General features: G+C 41.7%; 1 protein-coding gene across 7 annotated transcripts in view; it reads left to right on the top strand.

Annotated features, from left to right (window-relative positions):
* LOC137518990 (polyamine-modulated factor 1-binding protein 1-like) overlaps positions 1–25,571 on the top strand; it is a 539,976-nt gene that overhangs the window by 474,695 nt on the left and 39,710 nt on the right. For 6 of the 7 annotated variants that reach the window (XM_068237518.1, XM_068237520.1, XM_068237522.1 and 3 more), the window contains one exon: positions 23,290–23,383. In XM_068237518.1, the coding sequence (XP_068093619.1) occupies positions 23,290–23,383 (94 nt within the window). Of the gene's footprint in view, positions 1–9,684; positions 10,002–23,289; positions 23,384–25,571 lie in introns of those variants that run through there. The other variant, XM_068237524.1, reaches the window with a different exon arrangement.

Below are 25,571 nucleotides of genomic sequence, written 5' to 3' on the forward strand. Positions count from 1 at the left end.
AGTCAGATCACCTTATCTGCATACTTGTTGAGGGGCTGTGGCTAAAAGTATTAGAGACACAGGATCAGCAGGAGACTCCGGCAACTGGTACATTATTTTAAAAGGAAAGATCCATATCCTTCTCAGTTTAGGTTCTCTTTAAAGCAAATATGAACCAAAGTTACCTTTGCCCAGGGGGCCTATAAGAACATATACACGCTAATTTGATCCTGCAATCAAAAAGATAAACTCTATTGCCTCTAAATCCTATTAAATTTAACTTTAAATCCATTATTTAAAACAAATTCCAAAAACACAGCATGACTAACTACTAAAACAGCTGATATAGATCGCTAATAACTTCCTATAGGGATACTTGAACTCTGTACACTATGTGTATTATTTGATATGATACTTTTCATGTCTGGTGTACTTTCATTGTCCCTGACGAAGCCCCCTTGTGGGGTGAAACATGTTAGTTTTAAGGGGAGAATGTTTGTAGCACCTTAGTTACAGGTGCTCAGCATGTTACTCGGCATGTTGCGGCCACTATTTTCATTGGGAGATCTCCCTGATTAAAAAGTGTCTGTGAACTGCTGGGTGTAGAACTGTGCTGGACGTTCACTGCGTTCTGGCTGGAAAAACTACACAAGGCCCTGGCTTCCTGGCCACAAAAGGGACCCAATTCACTCCAAACCTCTTTGAAGCTCAGGTGGGCTAGACTGTACACTATGTGTAATATTTGATATGATTCTTTTCATGTCTGCTTGTATTACCTTTATACACACTTTGCACTATCCCTTACAAAGCCCCCTTGTTGGGGGGAAACATGTTAGTTTCAAGGGTAGAATGTTTGCAGCACATTAGCACCTTAGTTACAGGGGCTGGTTCACAAGTGATGCACCTCTGGCATGGTCTTCTACTCTGCATGCCAGGGCCACTATTTTCTTTGGGATATCTCCTTGCTCAAAAAGTGTCTGTGAACTGCTGGGTGTAGAACTGTGCTGGACATACACTGCGTTCTGGCTGCAAAAACATCACAAGCCCCTGGCTTCCTGGCCACAAAAGGGACACAAGTCTCTCCAGTCCTCTTCAAAGCCCTGGTGCAGCAAGGAGCAACAGGTAGCCATTGTGCCCTATCAAAATCAGTGGCGTTCTAAATCCCCACTAGATTCTTCTGTAGCAGGCTTAGTGTTTCACAGATGAGCCCATTCTTACTGCTTCACAAAAATCAGACTTATTCCAATAATTACAAATTTCCCTTAGAAGTGAGGTTTTTACAACACTAAAGCACTGATCTGTTTATCTCTTCCTTTTGTATATCTTAAACATCAAAAAGACTATAGCTCTGATTTCAACCTCCAGCTTTTAACACCTCTAAAGTATTTTTCAACATGAGATTTTATTATAATCAATAGCATAAAAGCGTGCCAAGGGAATGTAAATCGATATTAAATAAAATTGTCGCCGTCATTTTCGCATAACGCATTCAGCTATTTTGGACAGTTATATTGCGCCACTGAAACTGTTAGCATTTACATTCTGTTTAGTGACATCTTAAAGGCTACGTAAATTTCATCGGTAGGCTTAGAAGCCGTGCCGTTCGCGGTTTTATGCAAAGTAGGTGTTTTCCTACTTAGGCACAGTTCAGATCCCCCACTGAAGCGTACCGTATAGGTAAATACCTTCGGAGACAGCTGAATAATGGGGGCTGCATCACTGGCGTAATTTTGCATTTTTGAGGTAGCTGAAACGAGGAAAATGGCTTGCAGATTTCCCCGTATATGGAGTTTGAAAGTAACAACTGAAAAATGATGTTCATAATCTGAATTGCAATGAAACCAATTATCTGTACCGTGGCTGCTCGCAGGGGAATTCTCCTAAAGGTTTAGTGTTTCTTAAAAGAAATTAAAAACAGCTGTAAAAATACCATAAAACAAAAATAGCAGCTGCAAAAGAGATTAACATTCCTAAATTTCATTTGAACCTGATATGTTATTTTTCCAACAGCAACATATATGTATTTATCTGTCCATATACTGTATTTATGGATTCGTACACTGTATCAGTAGATTCTTTTTTTTCTATTTACAAAAAAAAAAAAAAAAAGCATCAGAGGAAGCAGATTGCAAAAATCATTAATCTATAAAGACGATTTGGTTTAAAGAAGCAGTAAACCTACTTAAAGCAGAATATAACCCTGCATTTCAACTTTGCTCTAAAATATTATTTACAGCATATTATATGCAAAAAGCATTTTTTTTACTAGACCAGCATTGGAAGGGTTAAACACAGAGGTTTAAAGTTCCATGGAGAGATATGCAGAAGTTCAGATTGTTACATTCTATTTAGTTGAAAGTATCTATTGATAAATGTTACACACTCTTTGGCTGTCCTCCAAGCTCTTTCTCAGTCAGAGAGATGAGTCACATTCAACACTTAGATACATTTATGTAAACAAAATGTATCTATTTCAGCTTCGGATGCGTCTGCAGAAATCTCCAGGAACTTTAAAGCCCTGTGTAACCCTTCCAATGCTGGTCTAGGAAAAAAAAAATGCTGGTTGCATATAATATACTGTAAATAATGTTTTAGAGCAAAGTTGAAATGCAGGGTTATATTCCGCTTTAAAGAGGAATGCTGACAGTGCAAAATTATTATTATTTTTTAAAAAGTATGAGCTTTCCCAGATACTCACTAAGGCTTCTTTGATATAGGCAGCCAGTGGCGTATATAGAGGGGTACAGGCAAGGCTCATGCCATGGGCACAAAGCCTGCCCCTGTGCCTCTCCGTGACTCAGGTAAACAAGGGTGGGCTGGCACTAGTAGTCTACCTGTCGAACATTCACCAGTAGGATAGAGCTACAGCAGCAGACAAGGGGATAGAAACAGAGGGGGGGGGGGGGCATTGAGGTATGCTGCTATTATGCAGTGAATTTTATGATAATAAGTTTTTGTTTTGTTTTAAAGTGCACTGCCCACTACCAGGGATGAGCAAGGGGGATGTGTGTGTGAGGGGGCTCAAGCTGTCACTGTGCAAGATTATCTTACAATCTAATCCCAGCCACACTTGACTACCTAATTATTTTATCTGGATGTGTGTGACTACTTAATATTTTAGTGGGGATCAGTGTTTACTTGATTAACCACTTAAGGACCAAGCTGATTGAAATGTACGCCCTGTTTTGGTGGTTACCTGGCTGGCAGGGCGTAGATTTCAATCAGCCTCCGCTGCGCGCATCTGCAATCTGCTTCCGTCGCTCCCGCCGATCTCGCCACTGAATCCCTGCCATCTCTCGCCACAGCTTACTCACTCTGCCTGTCTCTATAACGGCAGGGCCCTGTGAGCGGGTCAGGAGGTGATTTCATTGGCTCCTGGCCCTGTCTTTCAATGTAAGCAACTCCCATTGGCTTACATTGATAGGCAGGGTCAGGAGCCAATGAAAGCGGCTCCTGACTGGCTCACAGGAACTCTGCCGTCATAGAGACAGCAGAGTGGATGGCCCAGGATCCAACGTGCGGCGGTGACAGCGATTGCGGTGGGTATGTGCGGCGATTCGTCGTTATCCGTAGGGCTACCACCGTTTCTATACCAGCGGCCTCTGGTCCTTAAGGGGGCAGAGACCGCTGGTACTTGAGTGATTAATTATCTGGAGGCATGTGACTATTTGGTTGGAGGGAAGGGGACGACGACGACGCAGTTTCAGTGTTTGCCATGAGCGTTTTATTGTCCAGATACACCCCTATGGGCAGCTGACATGTTAGTGTGTCCACTGCCTGTGTGCTGCTCCTGTGCACTTTCCATGTGCTTGCAGTCACCATGGGCAATGCAATGGCATCTGTTCTTAGTGTGAACATCTTAGCAGGTTACAGCAATATGCCAGACAAGATATGCAGCCATTTTCTGCAGCAGAGTGACCCCGCTGTGAGTCACCCTCTGACTCGCATATCTTTACAACAGATTGGCGTTTGGATGGTTAAAGGACACAGCAAGCTTGCAATAAATAGGAAAGGACCTTAAAGTATATGGAGGGTCAAAGAAAAAATCAGGAAAAACAGCAGAATAATCACAAATATGTCATTATTGTACAAGGAGCTATGGTTGGATAGTGTGCTGGTTAAAGGCACTACCTATGGCAAAAAATACAAGGGTTAGAATCTTGGCTAGAGCCAGTAACCTATTAAGCAAGGGGTCCTTGGTCAAGACTCCCTAATGGTTCAGAGTGGCCTACTGAGCGCCCTCCTAGTGGCGGCAGCTCTCAAGTGCTCTAAAATACCCTATTGAATTGTTAACATCATCTTCTATCATCATCAAGTTGTTAAAATACAAGCAAACAGCATATCAGCGCCAAGGTAATAAACAGGTGATCGCTGCTGAGGATGAACAACATCCAAAAACCACTAAGTAACATTAATAATCAGCAAAGATCATCAATAAATATTTTACAATCAATAGGACTCCCCCACGGTGATATTCCAACTTCATATGGTCTTGTGGCTAACCATCACCTAGAAGAATAAAAGGGGCTTACCAGCTACCAACAACTCACATTATAAGGTTGTATGTCTCGCATTTAGTAATAGTGCTGGAGGACCTTGGTCAACCTTAGATCCAAACGAACATCACTCGATCACTCTGATAAGGTATGGAATCCAAGAAGGCCAATATATAAACACAACAAGAACGACAACTCTAAGTGTAAACCGTTTAGTATAAACCATAAAAGGACAAAAGATAAAAACAAGTACTTAAGGAGCCAGGACAATTTTGTGCTATAGGCTGGTCCACAGCCGATAAGACAGTTAAAGGTGAACCCCTCAAAGTCAGCAGCTCCATTCAGCAGAATGGAGCTGCTGACTTTAGGAAAAAGTCGCCCTGTGTAATACAATGTAACTATGGAAAGATGGATATCACTTTAAAGCTCTCTTTCTCCTCTTTCTGACGACCCCTAAATCATCGCCTTATGCCTTTTAGTTTTCTCTATTTTCGCGATCAAAATCGCGGCCGCTGCAATTTCAATCGCGAAAATAGCGAAAACTAAAAGGTGTAGAGCGGCGATTTATATATCATTGGAAAGAGGAGAAAGAGAGCTTTAAAATTATATGCATCTTTTCCATAGTTTCTGCACTGCTCAGAGTCCCTTTAAAGAAATTTAAAAAAAAACTTGTTTAACCTATTAAAAAACATTGTCCCATGTGTGTTAATGATAATGAATTTTCCAGTAACAGACTGGTGACACTGGAAGCAAGAAAGCCAAAAAAAAGGCACTCACCTGATAGGCTGTGCAGGGTTGCAGGGGTAAATAATAAACTAAACTGATTAAAATTAAAAGTTTTATTTATGTACAATAGTTCACTTTTATATCAACTGCCTGTTTAGTGGTTTTTATAGAGTTTCTCTGCAGTGTATTGTTTCTAATATGCTGTTTTTTTTTTAAAAAAGTGCTCCTATGCAGACGCGACCCCCTTCCCGCAATATCTATCCCTATGATCCTGCAGTATTACTTTACAGCACTGATCAGAAGGAAGCTAGCAGGAGACAATTAGAATGACTCCTGCTGCTGTGAAGGCAGTGATATCCAACCTCTGCCTTCCCATTCTAAGTGTTAGGTTAGGAAGGTTATATTCTGATCCCTGGAGAAATATAGGACACTGAATAATACACACATATTTAGTATCTTTGCAAAAAGGGGGATGCTTCTGAAGTATAGAGAGCCACATGTCCTAATTCTAGAGAAATAAAAAAAAGATCCTGGTTCAGATTTTCTCTTTTGTTCATTTTTTTTGTTCTGATTTGTACAGTACTGTCATAAAGATCTATGTATACTGTGGAAAATACTAGACCTATTTTGGTATTACTAAGAATAGTCATAATATACTAAATAGCTTCCTGCTCTTATGTGCGCACATTGCGCATGTATTTTTACTTGTATTGTAGGCGAAAATACGATTGTGCATATCCACAGCAGCATGACGTAAAAGAGAGAGAGAAAGCATGGAAAAATGCATCCAGCGCTTCAAATGTTTTCCGTAAATATAAGGCAATTGAAAAATCTGACTATAATAACAAATTACTAAAAGATGAGTTCAGTTTTTGCTGTCTAAAATAGTGTCAGCTCCCATTTAAGGACATCAGAAAAGGTGGCCTGATGTTATTTACCAGGGGTCAGTTTCAAGCCTCCCTGCACGCTGCACACTTTTTTGGCAGTTGGACAAAGCAACTGCTATTCACTAAGTGCTTTTGAAACTAAACAAATCTCTGAGAATCCCCCATGAGGAGATGAGCTAGTCCGAAACCTGTCTTCTCAGTTAGATTTCTACTACCTACTGTAAGTGAGAGCAACATAGGAGAAACGTAATTTTACTCTGGAAGAAACGTATTAAAATGTACAATTTTTGCGATAGTGGTCCTTTAAGCTGGCCATACACTTATAGATTTCCACCTAATGTTCCAAACGATTAATTCCTTTCTAAAGAGAATTGATTCAGAAGGAATCACTACCTACCATACACAGCACATCAAATTCCAATAGACTCCAGCAGAGAATCTATGGAAGATCGATCGAATGGCAGAGTTGACCTGTTCGATGCAGTGCAGAACTATAGGCCATCCATCTGCCAGTGCTCTTGCCCTGCCCCTAATTGGTTTACATTTTCCACCCTGTCCGATTGGTATTTTGGATTTAGTCAAAATCCATGAAAAATCGATACATCTGACATTTTGGGGAATCTGCAAGGATTTGAATGAAAAAAGCGATGAGTACATGGAATGACTAAATCATTTTGTTACCTTAATTAATTACTGACTTACTGCTCATTGACAATTATTTTTTTTTGGGCGGGGGGGGGGGGGGGGAGAGGCAGGGGATGTCACTGTTAAAGCAGTTACCGTATTCTGTTTAACTGACATGATTTTGAACTTTGTTTGTTACCTCTGTCTTTGCAATGAGTAATGAGCACTATGATTGTAATGTATCTATTTGCAAAAACAAAGAAAAAGAGATTATGATTGACAACTGAAATAGAACGTGGCATGGAGCTAAAACCTAGTTTTGAGTAGTTAGCAGTAAGTAAGTGAGTTTGTGACAGAGAACTACATGATCATTTTCTGATAACTTGGAGATTTACACAGTTTGCTATGAATCAATCCAATATAGGGTCCCTTTAATTAAAGTAACTGTTTCACAGAAGTGGGATTTCACTTTATACGCAGGAGTACCTAGCGACTTTGCAAATATTAGACTTTATGTCTGTAGCACTATAAACACTGCTTTGTTTACATATTGACTATCTACAAGCTACAGCTTATTTTCCCAGATGTCTGTATGGCAGGCTTTCCACACAGACAGGCTGAGAACAGAGGTGTTAGTGATACTTCTGGATATGTAGTTTGCTTTCCATGACTGGCTGCCTGGGGATCAAATACAGTATAGACAAAGCTTAGCTAAATTCAAGCTGCCATGGTACTGTCCTGTAGCTTACTGAGCTATTAAAGAAATACTGTGGCTGTTTAACCCTCCTGGCGGTCTATTAAATACCGCCAGGGGGCAGTGCAGCAGTCTTTTTAAGTTTTTTTTTTTAAAATCATGTAGCGAGCCCAGGGCTTGCTACATGATAGCCGCTGTGCACCCCCCCCCCCCCCCCCCTCCCCGCCCGCTTCGATCGCCTCCGGCGATCTCTGATCAGGAAATCCCGTTCAAAGAACGGGATTTCCTGGACGGCTTCCCCCGACACCATGGCGACGGGCGGGATGACGTCACCGACGTCGTGACGTCATTGGAAGTCCCGATCCACCCCTCAGCGCTGCCTGGCACTGATTGGCCAGGCAGCGCACGGGGTCTGGGGTTGGGGGGCACGGCATGGCGAGCGGCAGCGATCAGAGTGCACACGCAGCTAGCAAAGTGCTAGCTGCGTGTTGCAAAAAAAATTATTCAAATTGGCCCAGCAGGGCCTGAGAAAGCCTCCTGTGCGGCTTACCCCGAACTATGTTCGGGGTTACCGCCAGGAAGGTTAAAGGACAACTGACCTGAGAGGGATATGGAGGCTTCCATATGTATTTCCTTTAAAACAATGCACATTGTCTGGCTTTCCAGTTGATCCTCTGCCTCTATTACTTTTAGGAATTTCACCATAAAGCAAGCATGCAGATCAAATTTTTGACTTAAGTTTGACTTTCTTTTATTGCATGCTTATTTCAGGTGTGTGGTTCAGACACTACCGATGCATGAAAGATCAGCAGGACAGCCAACCAACTGGTATAGTTGTAGTAGGGAACTACCTAAACTGATATTATGGGCTGAGCTATGGGTGGACAAAAACCTCACTCTACTCCCTCTCACTTAACGATTCCCACTTTTTGAAAACAACCTAAATAACACAGGAATTCAATGAGGGGCATATAACAAAACATTGCCGCTGATCTGCTTTTGGATGCTTCGATTCTGTGTTTTCTGACAGTATTTTCAAAGGCATATTTATTGGAGAGTGGTGGCTTTATCCCCTCTCCTTTGGAAAGGTGAACCCCCTCCGTTCTTCAATCCTATCACCTCATCAGTGCCTGGAAATCTACACTTTTGGAGTAGTGACGTTGGCAAACATTTCGCCAGCGAATAGCTATGGGCGGCCTGACCCCTGTACTACTTCCGGGTTGCAATGACCTGCAGTAGTATGCAAGCCCTTCATTAGTATGCATGCCCCGGGCCCATCGATGCGCGTCCTTGATTGCACGCCTGTGGCCGGGCACGCTTCGTAACATTACGCTCATGCGCAGAGCTTACCCGGCCACAGGCGTGCAATCCAGGATGCACCCCACTGGGCCAGGGCATGCGTACTAATGAATGCATCCGGCCCAGGGCATGCGTACTACTGCGGGTCATTGTGACCTGGAAGTAGTACAGGGGTCAGGCAGCCCATAGCTTTGCAGCGAGCAGTTCTGCGAACTGCTCGCTACATCTCTATTTTGGAGCTGACCAATACAAGTCACTCTGCAAATACTTGCTGATTAGATAATCAAAAACCATGCAATTGAGCTGACTGTAACCATCTTGTTGCTTAAGTGCTAAGATTTGTATGTCTAATTTACATATTGTACATCTGTATTATCTGCTGAAAGTTTTTAATTAGGCCTCCTTCACATTACACAACGCAGATGGCTGTACGATCGGTACGCGACGTGCCTGATTGCACTGCCATCTGCGTTGCCGTCCGCTGCAATGCTGATTCAATTTATCACAGAAAATGGGAGCAGCAAAGTGCTTTGCTGAATATGCTTACAGCAGTGCGATCACACGCACATACAGTCTTGGGCGTCGCACAGCATACGCGCTGCTGAAATGTGCACGGCAGCACATATAGTGTTAATGAAGGCCTAAGGCAGGGAATACACTTGTCTTTCAGTTTTCTGCGCGCGTTTTCCTGCATACCTTTTCTGCACACCAAGTGTGTCTCTATGCAGGAAACCGCGCGCGTTTTTTCATAGCAGCTGTTGTATTTGATACATAGAAATCACAAAATGTGCAGAGTCATGATGCAGAATGTCAGTTTTTTTTCTGCGCGCGAACAAAATATTAAGTGTGTACTAGCCCATTGATTAATATGAGTTCTCAGTTTTTCTGTGCAGAAAACGTGTACGAAAACAGTAAAGTGTGTTCCCTGCCTAAGTGTTAACATCTGTTTAGTTTATCTAATCTCTGCTATATTTTATAGGTAAACCACAACAGTAAAAAAAGGATTGTGCTTCCCCACAACTAATTGGATACCTACAGTGTAAGGCACAGGTGTCGAACTCCAGGCCTGGAGGGCCAGATCCATGCCAGTGTTTAGGATGGACTGAGAAAGAAAGAAATGTGTTCTACCTGATGGACCACACCTTTCCTGATTCAGACACATCAATTCATTTGAGCTGTATCAAAAATGTGTGAGGATCTCAGCCCTCGTAGGACCGGTTTGACATACCTGGTGTAAGGGAATGCAAGCTACAGACCAGGTCACTGAGAGCTATAGCAAAGCTGACCGTGACGACTCATACATACAATATGGAGAAGCAGCCTGACCCAAACCTATCCATGTTGCTTAGCCTTTAACTATATTTATCTATAAACGTTATTAATTTTTCCTTTTACGCCAACAAAGTAAAGCTGTAATTAAGATTTACTGTCACTTTAACATTGTCACGTTCATTATTTCAGCCTTCGCCGGCTTGATAAGAAAATAGTTAAAATAATTACTTTAATGAAAGCCTTTATAGATTTAATAAGCTCGGTAATACGGGCATGTACCAATTACGGCACCTCTTTTATTTCAAGCCGTCAGTAGTTTTCTATTCTGAGCATTGCTCACTGTTTTAAAACCTTCCTCTCCATTTTTTTCCCCTCTTTTTTTCTTTCAATCTAGCAGTAGGGCACAAGTGAAACAGCCTCTAATCCATTTCATAAGTCTATTAAAGCTGGTACAATACATAAAACAGAGCTGGAGGTGGTGACAATATAAAACAGTTTGTTTTGTCATGTTGGCCAAAACATATGGCAGCCAGTTCTGCAGAGCCCATCCAGATGGCGAACACTAATCGATTCTTTATGTTGGGTAAGCGGCTGTGCACTCTTTCTCTTTCAAAGCACTGCTGCGTAGTAAATTTACAAATAATGTAATGACCCATGTATGTTGAGCTAATACGAGTAAACTTTGTAACAGAAAACAGTTAATGTAGCAGCTGCACAAAAGAAAAAAAAAAGGAAATATAAGAGCTGGCGGGAAGATTTGATCATCTTTGAGAAGGGAGGAAAAGAAAAGAACTTAATTATTTTGTTAGGCGTTCGCACCGCAACAGATTTCACAGTAAAAAGAGATTCCGGAACTCCCGTGTCTCACATGATCTTCAGCTTGGAGTTACTTTCAGCACAGACATTTTTGGCTAAATTGAACATTATTCACAAAATACTGCATTTTTCTATATAGTTTCGGATGAGAATGCTTGTCCCAGCAAAAGTCTGTTTTTTATTTTACAGAAAAACTACTGATTGTTGCATATATACTCTATAATCCCACTTGAAATATTGCTGGCCTAGGAATTGCACTCAACCTTGCATTGGAGGCTAGAGATTACAGTGCTTAGGAGAACTCGTAGATAAGCATGTGTGATCAGCTTGATCAGCTGATAGATTTGTAAGGTTCTGATTTGCTGTGTTGACTTCCTGGTTTAATGTATGATCATGACCAGCCAATCAGATCCTTACAGATCTATTAGCTGTTCAAACTGATCACATGCTTTTCTATGAGTTCTCCTAAGCATTGCCATCTCTACTGAAGGTTGTAGAAGAAGTCGGCTCAGGCAAGGGCAAACCCCACCTCCTACTGAACATTGCTGATCCCCCTTTTCAAAAACGTGACTTGTTTTCATCTGCTTTGCTGGTTTTCTTTTTTTCTTTGACATAACTTGAGTAAAACTGATACTGAAAAAGTCTTTAAATCACATCACAATTAAGATAGTAAAGGATAAATGCACTTTTATCTAAAATACCTTAGGGCCTGTCTTACCTGCTCCCCTGTCATCTGCACTCACAGGCAGTGAGGGCTGAGTAATCAGAATAGCTTAGACTTTGTTTACCAATATGCATTACTTCATGTAGGTCAACAACTCTGTTTACTGTAGAGAGCAACAGAAACACTTTGGCCTCAATTCACTAAGCTTTATCAAACACTTTATCAAACGTTTGATAATTTACCTCAGGGGTAAAATTTAATTTTGAATTCACTAAGGTGTTATAGATTTATTGAATATTTTATCGATAAAACATTCAATAAATCTATAACACCTTAGTGAATTCAAAATTAGATTTTACCCATGAGGTACATTATCAAATGTTTGATAAAGTGTTTGATAAAGCTTAGTGAATTGAGGCCTTTGAGTCTTCTTCCTCCTTGGCCTCCTGTCTCTATAGTGTCAGCACCTTCTCTGATCATGTTAGTGTCACATGATCACAGGCGGCACTGTTACCAATGAGGCGGGATGCCCAAGAGAAAGAACATGGGTCGCGTGTGGATACTAGAGAGGTGAGTTAACTTCACCTCTCTGCAGCGGAGATGGTCATTGCTTCTGGCACTACATAGGATTCACAGGTTTTGAATTGCAGAAATGGAGGGGTAGTTTTGAATCTCTGAATCCCTTATCTTTGTAAAGATTCAGGGACTCAAGGATTCTACAGATACGTCATCCCATCTCTAAAGGATGAAAGCTTCCATTTTTCTCACCAGTGTCCCAACAGTCCACAAATTCAGCTGGACTTTCAGATTTTGAAATCTTGCCACATTCCTGCCTATATCATACCTCCACCTCCATCTATTATTCCCCAAAATCTGAAAGTGAAGGAACACGTTGACTTGAAAACCAGATATCCTTCTTAATGATTGTTCAGCATTTACGTTAGATGTTACAATGGATAAATCTATCGCTCATAATGGCTGACCAGTGACTACTTTACAGGTTCTTTTTCCAAATTTATAAAGCTATATTGTGGTTATAATACAATGAGTCTGCCTCTAGGTAGAAAACAGGTTAAAAGCAATATAACTTCTATCTATATGACATTTTTATCTCAGCAGTTGTTCCTCAATAAAACTATAAATCTTTATATCTAATAAATGCTGTGGTGCCCCATCATTCACAGTTGTTCCCTTTAAAGCAATGGATTATACCACAGAACCTATGTTCAAAAATAAATATATTTTCATAGGTACGTCAGGAAAAACTGCATGTCAAAATAAGCAGTTCAAGTGGTACAGGTTTTTCTAGTCAAGATATTTAAAGCAATAGTCTTAAGCTTCCCTAATGGTCTCTGAAGTCGTTGTATTCCATAAAATTGAAGGGGAAACGGGTCCCCCCAAAAATCTTAAATATCTAAAAAAAAAAACTAAGTTTAAAAGGTAAGAAAAACTTACCTTCAGCATAGTTAGAGTAAAAAATGTATACATTTTATAAGAAAAAACAGACAACGCGTTTCGTGTGTATCAACCAGCTTCTTCAGGTCAGTGAACAGTGTCAAATAAACAAAGTACAGGTACAAACTCATAGCTAGAGGATAAGACCAAATGTAATGGTTACAACAATACATTTAAGTCTAAAATCATTTGGCTTAGTCTGCAATGATAGAAGTATATAAACAGTGTAAGAGTGGGTTTATAAGGCTTGGTTCAGATAGACAGTTCTGCGCCGGTAAATGACAGCCTCCGTGCTTATCAATAAATGCTGTACATTCAGATGAATAGCCAGCTGTCGATACTATCACTTACTGCCATTTACCGTTGTTTGTGCAAAAGCCGCGTTTGGGTCTTGATTTTTATCATTGTCTGCCTAGCACTTAGACGATTCCAGAAGCAACTGGTTGCTTCCAGGTTCATGTACTGCCAAACTTCTGTGAGGATAAAAAAAATGCCACATGCAAGAAAGTGCTGCTGAAAGCTGACAAATACTTTTCTGCACGCTTGCAGAAAAGCATTTGCAGCGAACCGCCGGGCTGCTGTGGGCAGCTGGTTCAGATGTCCATCTAAACCAGGGAACCTGAAATAAGTTTCATTTACCTGGGGCTTCTCCCAGCCCCCTGCAGCCATACTGTCCGGTGCCGGTACACAAAGATTCTCCGGTCCTCCGCCACAGTTCACTTTCTCTTTCTTCAGTTGCTGTCCACTGCGCCTAGCAATAGATATTTTCTCATACTGCGTCTGCACAGGATGTTCGGGATCGCGAACTAGGATGCACGTGGCCAGGGCCACGCAGGCGCAGTGGCCTTCGACTTGTAAGTCACCTGTGGAGAAACAGAGCTGCAGCGGGGGATCGGAGGATCTTACAGTACTGCCGCAGGACAGGACAGCTGCAGGTGGATGGGAGAAGCCCCAGGTAATTGAAGCTCTCTTTTAAAAAAAAAAAAAAAAACTTATTTTAGGTTTGCTTTAAAGAGAATCTGTATTGTTAAAATCGCTCAAAAGTAAACATACCAGTGCGTTAGGGGACATCTCCTATTACCCTCTGTCACAATTTCGCCGCTCCTCGCCGCATTAAAAGTGGTTAAAAACAGTTTTAAAAAGTTTGTTTGTAAACAAACAAAATGGCCACCAAAACAGGAAGTAGGTTGATGTATAGTATGTCCACACATAGAAAATACATCCATACACAATCAGGCTGTATACAGCTTTCCTTTTGAATCTCGAGATCATTTGTGTGTTTCTTTCCCCCATGCACTGAAGTTTCAGGCTGCTCTTTTCTTCTTGCAAACAGCTTTGCCCTTGTTTGTAATTCCTCAGTATGTGAAAGCCCAGCCAGCTCAGAGGACGATTTATCCAGCTGATTAGAGCAGCTTCTCTCTTCTCTCTTATCTAAATAACACACAGGCAGTGTGCATAGAGGGGCCAGAAAGGGTGAGTTCATAGCAGAACCACAACACTGAAGAACTTGGCAGCCTTCCAGACACAGGCCGACAAGTCTGACAGGGGAAAGATACATTGATTTATTACAGAGACTGTCATAGTAGAAAGTGCTGCAGTTAGCCAGAACACATTAGAATAGCTTTTGGAACATGTAGGATGATAAAAAACAGGATGCAATTTTTGTTACGGAGTCTCTTTAAATAGTGGGCCTTGTCTAATAACATTTTAGTTGAACAAGTCCTATTAGTATGGGTTACTATGTAGAGGCTCAAGTTTAAAACTTATGAACTCCTTTTAAATCCTTAAGAATTGGGAGAGAAAAAAAACCATTGGAGGTATGGACACACAATGTTGGGTACAATACAATGTGCAAGTGTGGATATAGAAAAATACATATAAATAGGGATCTGCCTAATAAATAAATCCATGCAGTAAAACTGATCATGACCATATATAAACAGTTTGGGAATAACAACTATTAAAATCAATGCATATAGGTAGGGACTAATACATAATTAAATTCTGTTACAAGGTTAGAAAAATAATAATAGAGGAATAAATACTATAGCGAGGACATTACATAAAATGACAATCAGGGAGGTTTGATAGACTGAAGGCTGCGGGGATAAAAAAGTACAACTGCAAAAACTGACGTTACATTTTGCACATGAATGTATTAGCCTGCGTTTTTATTGGTTAATTTAATATGCACTTTTCTCCAACACCAAATATTTCCATCACTTATTCATATCTTTTTGTCCAGTGTTGAGATAGGTTTGCTTTGAGACAAACACAATCATAAAAAAAACTCAAAAATACGCGCTAGCCGAAAATATCCTGTCGGTCTCCCTCTGGCCCAGTGTGCCCCGTAATAATTATTCCGTAATACTGCTGTACACTAGAGCTGCTATGTGCAGAGTATTAATAATGATAGGTTGGATAGAAACACCTGACAAGTCCCAATTCAACCTGTCTACATCAAACACATCCCAAAAGTGGCAGGCTAAATTAAACAGTTGATCCTTTCTACCAGATTGCCTGTCTGTCTTATCCAAAGATTTATGTACAATCCTAAATAAATAGCTCCCCTAACTAAAGAGAGGAGGGGGGAAAAAACTGGTTTGTTGCCTTACTATTCTGTTTTTTTCCCTTTTTCTTCATCTTTTTTTTTCTTTCTTGGGTGATATTAATCTCATGAATATCTAGTTTGCCATTTTCCTTTTGTACACATAACTGTGCCTTTTGTTACCCAGGATCAGATTCTGAATTAAAATTAGATGCGTGCATCACAGAGAATCAAATGAAAGGGACCGATCTCTGGAGAATTGAGTAATCCCCTTTTTTTAAGAGCCGAGTTCTCCAGCAGCCTTTAACATATTCTCAGCTTATAACAACATACGGAAATGGTGTATGTATGAAACCCAATATCAAGCAGAACTGTCCTCCTTAGCATGTTTATTTTATGACTGTGTTGCATCTGAAATAAAGCAGGAGTATGATAATATGTGCATAGACTAAATAGGTTGTGTTTATCCCTAGTAGTAATTCAACAGAAGTACAAAACAGAAGAGCCGTGTTTTTTTCTTCCACCCTCTTTTTCTTTTCGCGCCTATAAACCAGCGAGGGCAAATGACAGCCATGCCTGATGGCTGATATCTTTCATGGTACAGCTGTGACATATTTTATGCATCATAACGAATGATCAAAGATGTCTCTGGAGTCACTCTGTCATGGAATTTTACCCCATCCCTGTATCTTTCTTTAAACCAAGAAGAATAAGAAGTTAGGTAGTTAGCTTCTTCTGCCTTCTGATAACACAGAAAGAGCAATATTTGAAGGTTGTGGATTTCATTTGCTGTCTTTATCCATTTTTTTTCTTTAGTTAGTTATTTTTTTTTCTTCTTTGCTTTCTCTTTTCTGTTTTGTAATCGTGAAGCTAATCCAGTGTGCATAATAGTGGGTTTCAATGTGTGTTTATTGCCATATATATGCTACAGTTTAAACTAGCCTATCTCAACCTTTTTTTTCCTGGAGGGACCCCACTGAAACATGTTTGTTTCAGTTACACATACTGTGTGTATTTCAGCCTTCCATTCAGTAGTCATGAGCCATAAATGACAAGGATAGCAACAGTTAGCCCAAAAATGACAAATGCAGCAACAGTTACTTTCAAATATCAACTACAGCAATTATCACCCCCCAAATAGCAAATGCAGCAACCACTACCTCACAGGAAATAATAATAAGGGCCCTATTATTTGGAGTTGTATTATGTCCTCATTATGCAAAGACACTGCTCTTTAATCATCAGTGCTCAGTAGGCATAAAAACTGCTCCACAGCCCCCCCCCCCCCCCCAACCAACAAAAGCCCCCATAGAGCAGTCATTTTACTCAAAGCCATTAATTAGTGCCTTGTAGGCTGAGAAAAACCCAATGCAGCATGTGCCCCCCATATTGCAGCAACTACGCCACACCCGTCATTGGTGCCCAGTGGGATGAGAAAGTGACCCTTATTCAGCATGAGCCTTTTGCAGCTACTTCCTTTCGTCGTTTGTGCTCAGTGGGCCTAAGAACATACCCACATGCAGCATGTGCCTCCTTCCCAAGCGTAGTAGCTTCTGCGCTCTGTTATTGGTACTTAGTGGGCCTAAATTCCTCTTAAGGGGGCCACTAACGGTCCAATTTCTGGCAAAAAATCGTTCGAGCGATCAGAAATTCTAAACGGACGAAAAATCGTTCACTACACCATCAACTAACCAATCATTGCTTCCATCTATCACGACCAACAAGAAAATCCAAATTTTGGTTTGACGAAAATTTAATCGGATGATTTTTTTTATAATCGTTTATTATCGATTGTGCCCATCAACTGGAATTATTTATAACCAATCCGATCAGAATTTCTGATCGCTCGAACGATTTTTCACTAGAAATTGGACCATTAGTGGCCAGCTTATGAAGAATGTGTCATTGCAGCCACTGCTCCCTGTCATTGGTGCTGAACACTCTCATACAGTATGTACATACCCACCTCCATAGTGCGCAGCCACTGCCTCTTATTCATATAGGAATGAAAAACAAACAACTGGTAACTTAATTTGCCTCTTGCTTCTCCATCTGCTTTTTCTTTTCTCATGCATCCTTGCTGTCCTGCATCTCCTCTTCAGCCTGCTGTATCACCGCCCCCTTCAGGTCGCATGCCGATGTGCGGCAAGCATCGGGTGATGCACCACACTACAGATCAATACACCCACCGGATCACTGGAGTATCGGGACTATTTTGTCTTACGGAAATAGGGACTTTTTGTCCCATGGCAGTGTCTAAATGATGCAAAACCAACCATTTGTTTCTGTTCCGTAGAGAGATTAAGAGCAAAATATTGGGTCAGGCCGTAGTGCAAACAGATTTCAGATTCCAATCTTGAAAAAATGCTGTCATTTGTGCTTACGATAAATAATGGAAACTCATATCTAGATGGAAATTGAAAAAGGTAAATTTAATCATACTAAATTACAAAAAGAATTTCACAGCAGTGATTCATGCTTTTAGAACAAATGTTTAGCATATGTAGAAATTAACTTTAGGATCAGGAGGCTCCAGTAACAACTGCCATTCTACATGTGGCATGTGATGTCATTTCCTGTAACGGAGCATTACATGAGCATTCAATGAGAGAGGAAGCTGAGATACAGCACAAGACACCTCCCACCATAATTTCTACAGGATGCAGTCTAGCCATACAGCTACAAGCACCTTTCCCTCCCCCTCCCCTTCCTGAACTTCTGCATCTTGATTTTATTACAGTCTCTAGTGGTTGCAGTGAGGGAAACTAAAACCTATTTAAAAAATATTGTGCATAAGGTTCTGCCTCCCCAATGTTCCACCCATGGCTCATGCCCCCAAGTGCTAATAGTAAATAGGGCCTTCGTGGTGGTGTGGAGAACGACGTATAACAATTATACCAGCTGAATGCTGACTCCTGCTACAGTCTGTGTTCATTTTTGTGTGAGAGAAAACAAAAGTGCTTATGCACTGAATGTTTTTGTGTAAAGGTGGTCAGTGAGATGTAAATAATTCTGTCTTGCATGCAAATTGTATGCAGTTTGATTCTGAGCCAGTCAAATTCACTTCCTGTTAGTTTTGATTGGTACAAATCCAAGATGCATACAATTTGAATGAAATCTGTATGCAAACTAGAATTAATTTGCATCTCATGCATCCTGTTGAAAAGGGAACCATCTGTTTTAGTGGGCCACTTTTTAATAGGACTTAAGGGGTTAAGGTTAGGTGCTCACATGGTAAGATGGTAAGGTTAGGTGCCCACAGGGGGAGGGGGTGTTTAACTATTTAACGACCGTAAAATGGAGAAGACCGGAGCTGTGCAGGGAGGCTGCGCCTATCGCTGGAACCAGGCTGGGTAATGTATAAGCGGCTGGATCAGGAGGATCCTAGGCAATCGGGGGGGTTGTGGCCACTTGTACTAGTTAGTCTATTGCTAGCTAATATCTTATATATCCATAGAAACAATTAGTTTTATAGCGGGGGACTCCTGAGGCCAGCAAAGCCTCTGAAGCGCCATGCCCGCTCATGAGGTTAAGGTTAGGCACCGCTGGGGTGACTGAGATTAGGCACCAAAAGGGGGAGGTTTCGGGTAGGCACTACCAGGGGGGATTTTGTGTGAGAGTAGAGTGATTTTAGGTCATAGTAAAATATTTGTAAATATTACTGATTTTTTACTATATGAATGAAGTAGTAGAATATTAGTAAATTTACCGATATTCTACTACCCCCAAATACCTGCCATGTCAACGGATGCCTTTATAAAATGTACGCCTGTGTATGTGTTCAAACAGCTGGTTGTGTTATTATTATTAATAATTAGAGATGGCCCGAAAGATTCGCCGGTGAACGGTTCCCGGCGAACTTCCGGGGTTTGCGATCGTGGAGAACTGCGAACTTTACCGGACATTCGATTCGCCCCTATAGTACACCCTCTACATCACAGTCAGCAGGCACATTGTAGCCAATCAGGCTACACTCCCTCCTGGAGCCACACCCCCCCCCCTTATAAAAGGCAGGAAGTGCCGGCCATTTTACACACTCGTGCGCCTGCAGTAATTAGAGAAGGGACAGGTGCTGCGAACTCTCATAGGAAAAGATTAGTTAGGCTCTTGTAGGCTTCTTAGCTTGCTCCTTGCTGATTCTTATTGCTAAAATAGCACCCCACAACAGCTCTTTTGAGAGCTAATCTTGCTCTTGTGATCTTTTTTTTTGTGTGTGTGTGTGTCCCACTGCCACTTGTGTTGCATAGACAGCCTTGATAATTCATACTGTGTGTGCCACTGCCAGGCCCAGCACATTCAGTGACTACCTGTGTGTGTGACAGGTGCACATTGTAATACCCATTACTGCATATACCTACCTGTTGTTCACAGTGCACCCACCTACCTATGTGAGCTGAGCGCATGCAGTGTCACTGTGCCTGTCCGCTACCTGTCTGTGTGTGACAGATGCACATTGTAATACCCATTACTGCATATACTTACCTGTTGTTCACTACATACCTTTCATACCTTTCAACGCTGCTTTGCATCAAATCCAGATTTTTTTCCTGGGACTTTTGGCGTGTATCCCACTCTGCCATGCCCCCCTCCAGGTGTTAGACCCCTTGAAACATCTTTTCAATCACTTTTGTGGCCAGCATAAGTGTTTCTAGTTTTCAAAGTTCACCTCCCCATCGAAGTGTATTGCGGTTTGTGAAAGTTCGCGCAAATCGAACGTTTGGCGAAGGTTCGCGAACCTAAAATTGGAGGTTTGGGCCATCTCTATTAATAATATGCTTCAACACAGTGCCCTACCGGAAACATTGAAAAAGTCTCTAACTAATTAAAATTCATTAACTGGGCTCTAAGTTTAATGTTTTTACCCCAGTCTGGGGCCAATGTTTGGGGAGAGCCCTCTGTTTCAGCCCTGGGATAGCTTAGCAGATTTTATAAGCGTGTGCTGAGTTTCTGTTTTGTTGCCCATGTGTATGCAGCCTTACACAGGGCCATTTTACCTGCTATATATAAGTACAAAGTCACGGTACATTTGGTAAGGATGTTATTAATATAAATGGTGTTGTCTCAGCCGACAGGAATGTGAGAACCCATGTGGCTGAAGAACAATATATAAGTAATAGGCTATTGAAACAGGATGTTAGAAAAACATAAAACAAATAATGAATAAGCTGTTAATACTCAGAAGATGAATTTTACAGGTCCTACTTCACCCCACGTCTATAAATGTTTCATATTCCGCATATGAGATGGGGACTGCAGCAATTTACAACAGGAAGAATTATGATGTCATCAAGCTTTATTGGGGAGCTTTGTCTGTGCTAAAGTGCTTTTATTAAAGTTCGTTATATCAAAACTCTTTTTGTTTCTTTTTTTTCCTGCGCTGGTTGGGTAATGCATTACAAAAGTTGGACACATAAGTTAGTTACAAAAGAAATATTTGAAGTTATAAACAAGAAACACAACACATGATCACGCTCTGCACCAAGATACGTAAGTGAGAGCTGTCTGAAGGTTATAGCGTGGTGGACCCGTAGATTCTGCAATCATAAATTATACATTACAGCTTTTGTGTTTCTAATATACAAATCCATTGGCCTTGTTCCTGATTTATTGTGAGCTTTAGCTGTAAGTAGGAAATACAAATGAAGCAAACATGACTGTATATACAATATATGTGATATGTGGCTTTGTGCCACTCCCCCACAGTTACAGCTTTGCAAACAATGCTCCACAGCAACAGTAGACTTTTCTGCACTTTCTGCTACTTTACTTTTCATTCAGTTATATATTTGAACGGTTGGAGATGTTTAAGGCACAAGTACTAAACTGTATCATATAGTTCGATCTGTGTTTTTTAACCTCCCTGGCGTTCAGTTTCTGCTGGATTTCTGTGCAAAAAGTGATCCAATTAATTTTCATAACCATTTTTACTGTGACTTACCAAAATGTGTCAAGCAAGGGTCTAGTCTACATTTTGATGGGCAGATTCGACCTAGAGACAAATCTCTCTCTGATTGAATCTGATTAGAGTGAGATCTATCGACTGCCCGTACAACTTAGGCCGACTCCCGATCGATTTCAACATGAAACCGATCGGGTATCGGTTGCGTTCGTTGCCTCGCCGCTGACCCACCCTGGTGTATGAATGTGTACCCCCTTGCGCATTTATACATTACTTGTCCTGTGTCACCCACCATGCGGTGCCCATCTGTCTTCAGGATCCCCCACAGATTATTGTGGGTAGGTAGCCAGATGTAGGTGCCCTGAGTATAGTTTAGCTAGGTACCGGTGTCCACCAGTATAGGCTAGGTGGGTACAGGTCTCCTTCAGTATAGGCTAGGTAGGTACAGGTGTTCCCCAGGCTAGGTAGGTACAGGTGTCCCCCAGGCTAGGTAGGTACAGGTGTTCCCCAGGCTAGGTAGAGGTGTTCCCTAGGCTAGGTAGGTACAAGTGTCCTTCAGTATAGGCTAGGTAGGTACAGGTGTTGTCCCCCGGGCTAGGTACAATTGTTCCTCAGGCTAGGGACAGGTGACCCCCAGGTTAGGTACAGGTGACCCTGTAGGCTAAGTACAGATGACCCCTGCAGGCTAGGTACAGGTGACCCCCAGTATTGCAAGAGAATGTGTCACTAGCCTTCAGACTAGAGACATGTCTGTACAGCCTCAGCCCTGCAATGGCCCCCCAAGGGATTGGCTCTTGAGGTTATAGGTTACCACTGAGGTAACCACTATGCAGGCTTGTGGAGATCTTATAGAGTAGACCCATGCCTAGTCAGGTGATGTTACATCTGGTAGTATTAGATCTAATGAACTCTCAAATGTAGGAGGCACTTCTCACATTTGAGAGTTTGGAGGGGATAGTTGGAACTGATGTCCGTCAACAAGGCTTCCAGCTGTTGCAGTCCTTATTCAATGGATGAAAAGTTGAAAGGCCTGAAACGATAGGAGGACTGAAAAGGTATTAAGTCTTCTCCAAATCTTCCACACTGAACACTTTAAAGCTGGTAGGGCGCCATGAAAGAAGAGAAACTATACAAAAATAACGAATTTGTCCTCTTTTCTAAGGTTAGATGAGCCATTCAGTGAATTGACTAGTACTGGTAGCACAGAGAATTACAAAGCTAGCCACCTGCTCAATGTACATCATAATTGGATGTGTATGTATGCATATTTAGGTGGACACTATGGTAATACAGTACATAGTACAGCCCTAGAGTCCCAGGTTAAAATCTAACTAGCACATTGTCTGCATGGAGTTTGTATATTATCTCTGTAAATTTACTTCCACATTCCAAATTCAAATTCAATTAATTGGTTTTCCTCCAAACTGGCCATATATTATGGCGGAGATTAGATATTGAGATCCTGAGAAACAGTTAGTGACATGACTATGTATTCTGTAAAGCGCTGTGAAAGATGTCTTTGTTACCTAAATAAAATCTTGGAAACATTCCTGGACTTAGCTTGATAAAGAGAGCATGAACTCTTCATACACCACAGCTATAACTTTGCTTTATGCCTGCAGAATTGCTTGATCATTTATGCAAGATGCTGTACTTTACTATTTGTGATGCCCCTGTGTAGATGAAATACATTTTGAAGTATTTGTTACAAATGTGATTGAAGGAAAGTATAAATAAAAGCTAAACTGCTTTTTTTTTTTTCTTTTTCTTTAAAGGTTTCTGAATTTTCTGATTTGGGTTTTTTGTTTCTTTGTATAACATCAAATACATTGTAGCCATCAAAGCTTTGTAAAATGCTAATGACCATATTTTTTCTTAAAGAGAAATTTATTAAATCTAACAAAAAGTCACTCTTTATGTTTTGATATAGTAACTTCCGGAAAAGAGAAGATACTTTGTTAGATGTGGTTAATAACCTGAAAGCTGATTTGGAAGAAATAAAAACTGAAAATAATCGGTTAAAGGTATGGATATTGTTATATGAAGGCACTCTATAAAATATTTTAAGGAATATACAGTGGTTAACTTCATGGTATGTTTAAAGCCCTAGGTCACTTAAAGTGGTCCCAAATTAAAAATTCAAGATTTCAGAAATAAAATCTATTTTCTAAATTATAATAATAAATAGCAGCCTTTTTTCAGCTGCATGATGACAAATATAAAATATTTTACATTTATTGGAGAAACCCCTCCCTTCCTTTCAAATTGCCGGGACAGAATCCGGCAGACTGGTGGAGTAGGTGGTGTCCAGCAAAGGAGGAATTGCTAATGGCTGCCACCTGTATAACCCTAGTTATGAAAAGAGAAGGGTGAAAAGCAGGCACTGAAATGTTCATTGGTTTGAAGGAGTGTTTATTTATCTTTGTATGTGTCAGAATAGTGCAACTAAGTATTTTGAATTGAAAAAATGTTTGGTTTGGGTCTGCTTTAATTTTATAAGTAGATTTCAGAGCAATGCACATAAAAAAATAATAATTTGCATTACAAAAATTGTATCGCATTTGTAATACCTTTATATATGAAAATCATTAGGCAAAAATGCCCCCTTGAATAGATAAGTGCAGAGGCCCTGGCCTCACACCACCACTGGTCGTATGTTCCGATCCCCTGGCTCCACACTGGGGACTCACCACGTGGGCTACAGCTTATGGCTGCTCATGTAACTCAAGCGACCAGCCAATCAGGAACTCTCTGCCTGCTTCCATCCACAGGCTGCACAGGTAAATACTGTCATATTGCCTTCACTGCTGCCTGCCACCATTCACAAGCTAGTCAGGACATTGCTGCCTGCCTTCACTCTCATGCTGGTCAGCATAGTGCTGCCTGCATCCATCCACAAGCTGATCAGGTCATTGCCCTGGATTCTTGCAGCCAGCTTGGCCTTTAACCTTCCTGGCGGTAAGCCCGAACTGAGTTCGGGCTATGCCGCCGGAAGGCACCGCTCAGGCCCCGCTGGGCCGATTTGCATAATTTTTTTTTTGCTGCACGCAGCTAGCACTTTGCTAGCTGCGTGCAGTGCCCGATCGCCGCCGCTACCCGCCGATCCGCCGCAATTCCTCTCGCCGCGGCCGCCCCCCCCCCCAGACCCCGTGCGCTGCCTGGCCAATCAGTGCCAGGCAGCGCTATGGGGCAGATCGGAGTCCCCTCTGACGTCACGACGTCGATGACGTCGGTGACGTCATCCCGCCCGTCGCCATGGCGACGGGGGAAGCCCTCCAGGAGATCCCGTTCTTTGAACGGGATCTCCGGATCTCCGATCGCCGGCGGCGATCGGAGGGGCTGGGGGGATGCCGCTGAGCAGCGGCTATCATGTAGCGAGACTTTGTCTCGCTACATGAAAAAAAAAAAAAAAAAATTTAAAAAAAAAGATTTGCTGCCCCCTGGCGATTTTTTTGCAAACCGCCAGGAGGGTTAAGAAAGAGTTTTGCATGTCCCCTAAGGTGCTTAAAATGTGACAACGAAGCTTGGGTAAACAGTGCTGAATATTGCCAAATGCTTTTCTGCTTAGTAGCAGAAAAACATTTGGCATCAGCTAAACAAGTCACCGCCACTGCTGCCTTGAGATACCTGTTGGAACCAACCCTTACTGCTGCAACAGATCTTAAGTAGCCAATTTCTTGCTGTAAACATGTATCTTCCTCTTTGCAAGCTTTCTTATTGCACCCTCCCTGCAGCCTATGTAGTGCAGCCTCAGTACTCTTTTTGTGAATTACCTGGTGCCCCCAGTGACCTAATGCAAGTCATGGGTGGAAAAGCCTATTGGGATCACAGCCACAGAGGTACATCTTCTGTACAGGTATTGGTGCTCATGTCTATCAGTTTTAATGAATTTGCATGTTATTAAAGTGATCAGCTAATTTCTAAGGGCCTGTTTCCACTGCAGCTGCACGCATCTGCGAGACGCGTGTCAGCACTTCCAGATCTGCGGTTACACTGACGAATCCCATGAGCCGTGCCATGCACGGCTATGGGATTCGCACAGATTCGGATGGAAAATCCAGCCGAATCGCTAGTGCAAGTGATTCGGCTGGCGGCTCTATTACTCCCTATGGCAGAGTTTCCCCACGTGATTTGCCTGCGGGGAAACTGCAGATTTGGCCCGGTGTCCGCGCAAGTGGAAACTGGCCCTAAGACTCTGATTTGCTGTAATTG

Source organism: Hyperolius riggenbachi, chromosome 5 (assembly GCF_040937935.1).
Source record: "Hyperolius riggenbachi isolate aHypRig1 chromosome 5, aHypRig1.pri, whole genome shotgun sequence".
In the NCBI taxonomy this organism is placed as follows: Eukaryota; Metazoa; Chordata; class Amphibia; order Anura; family Hyperoliidae; genus Hyperolius; species Hyperolius riggenbachi.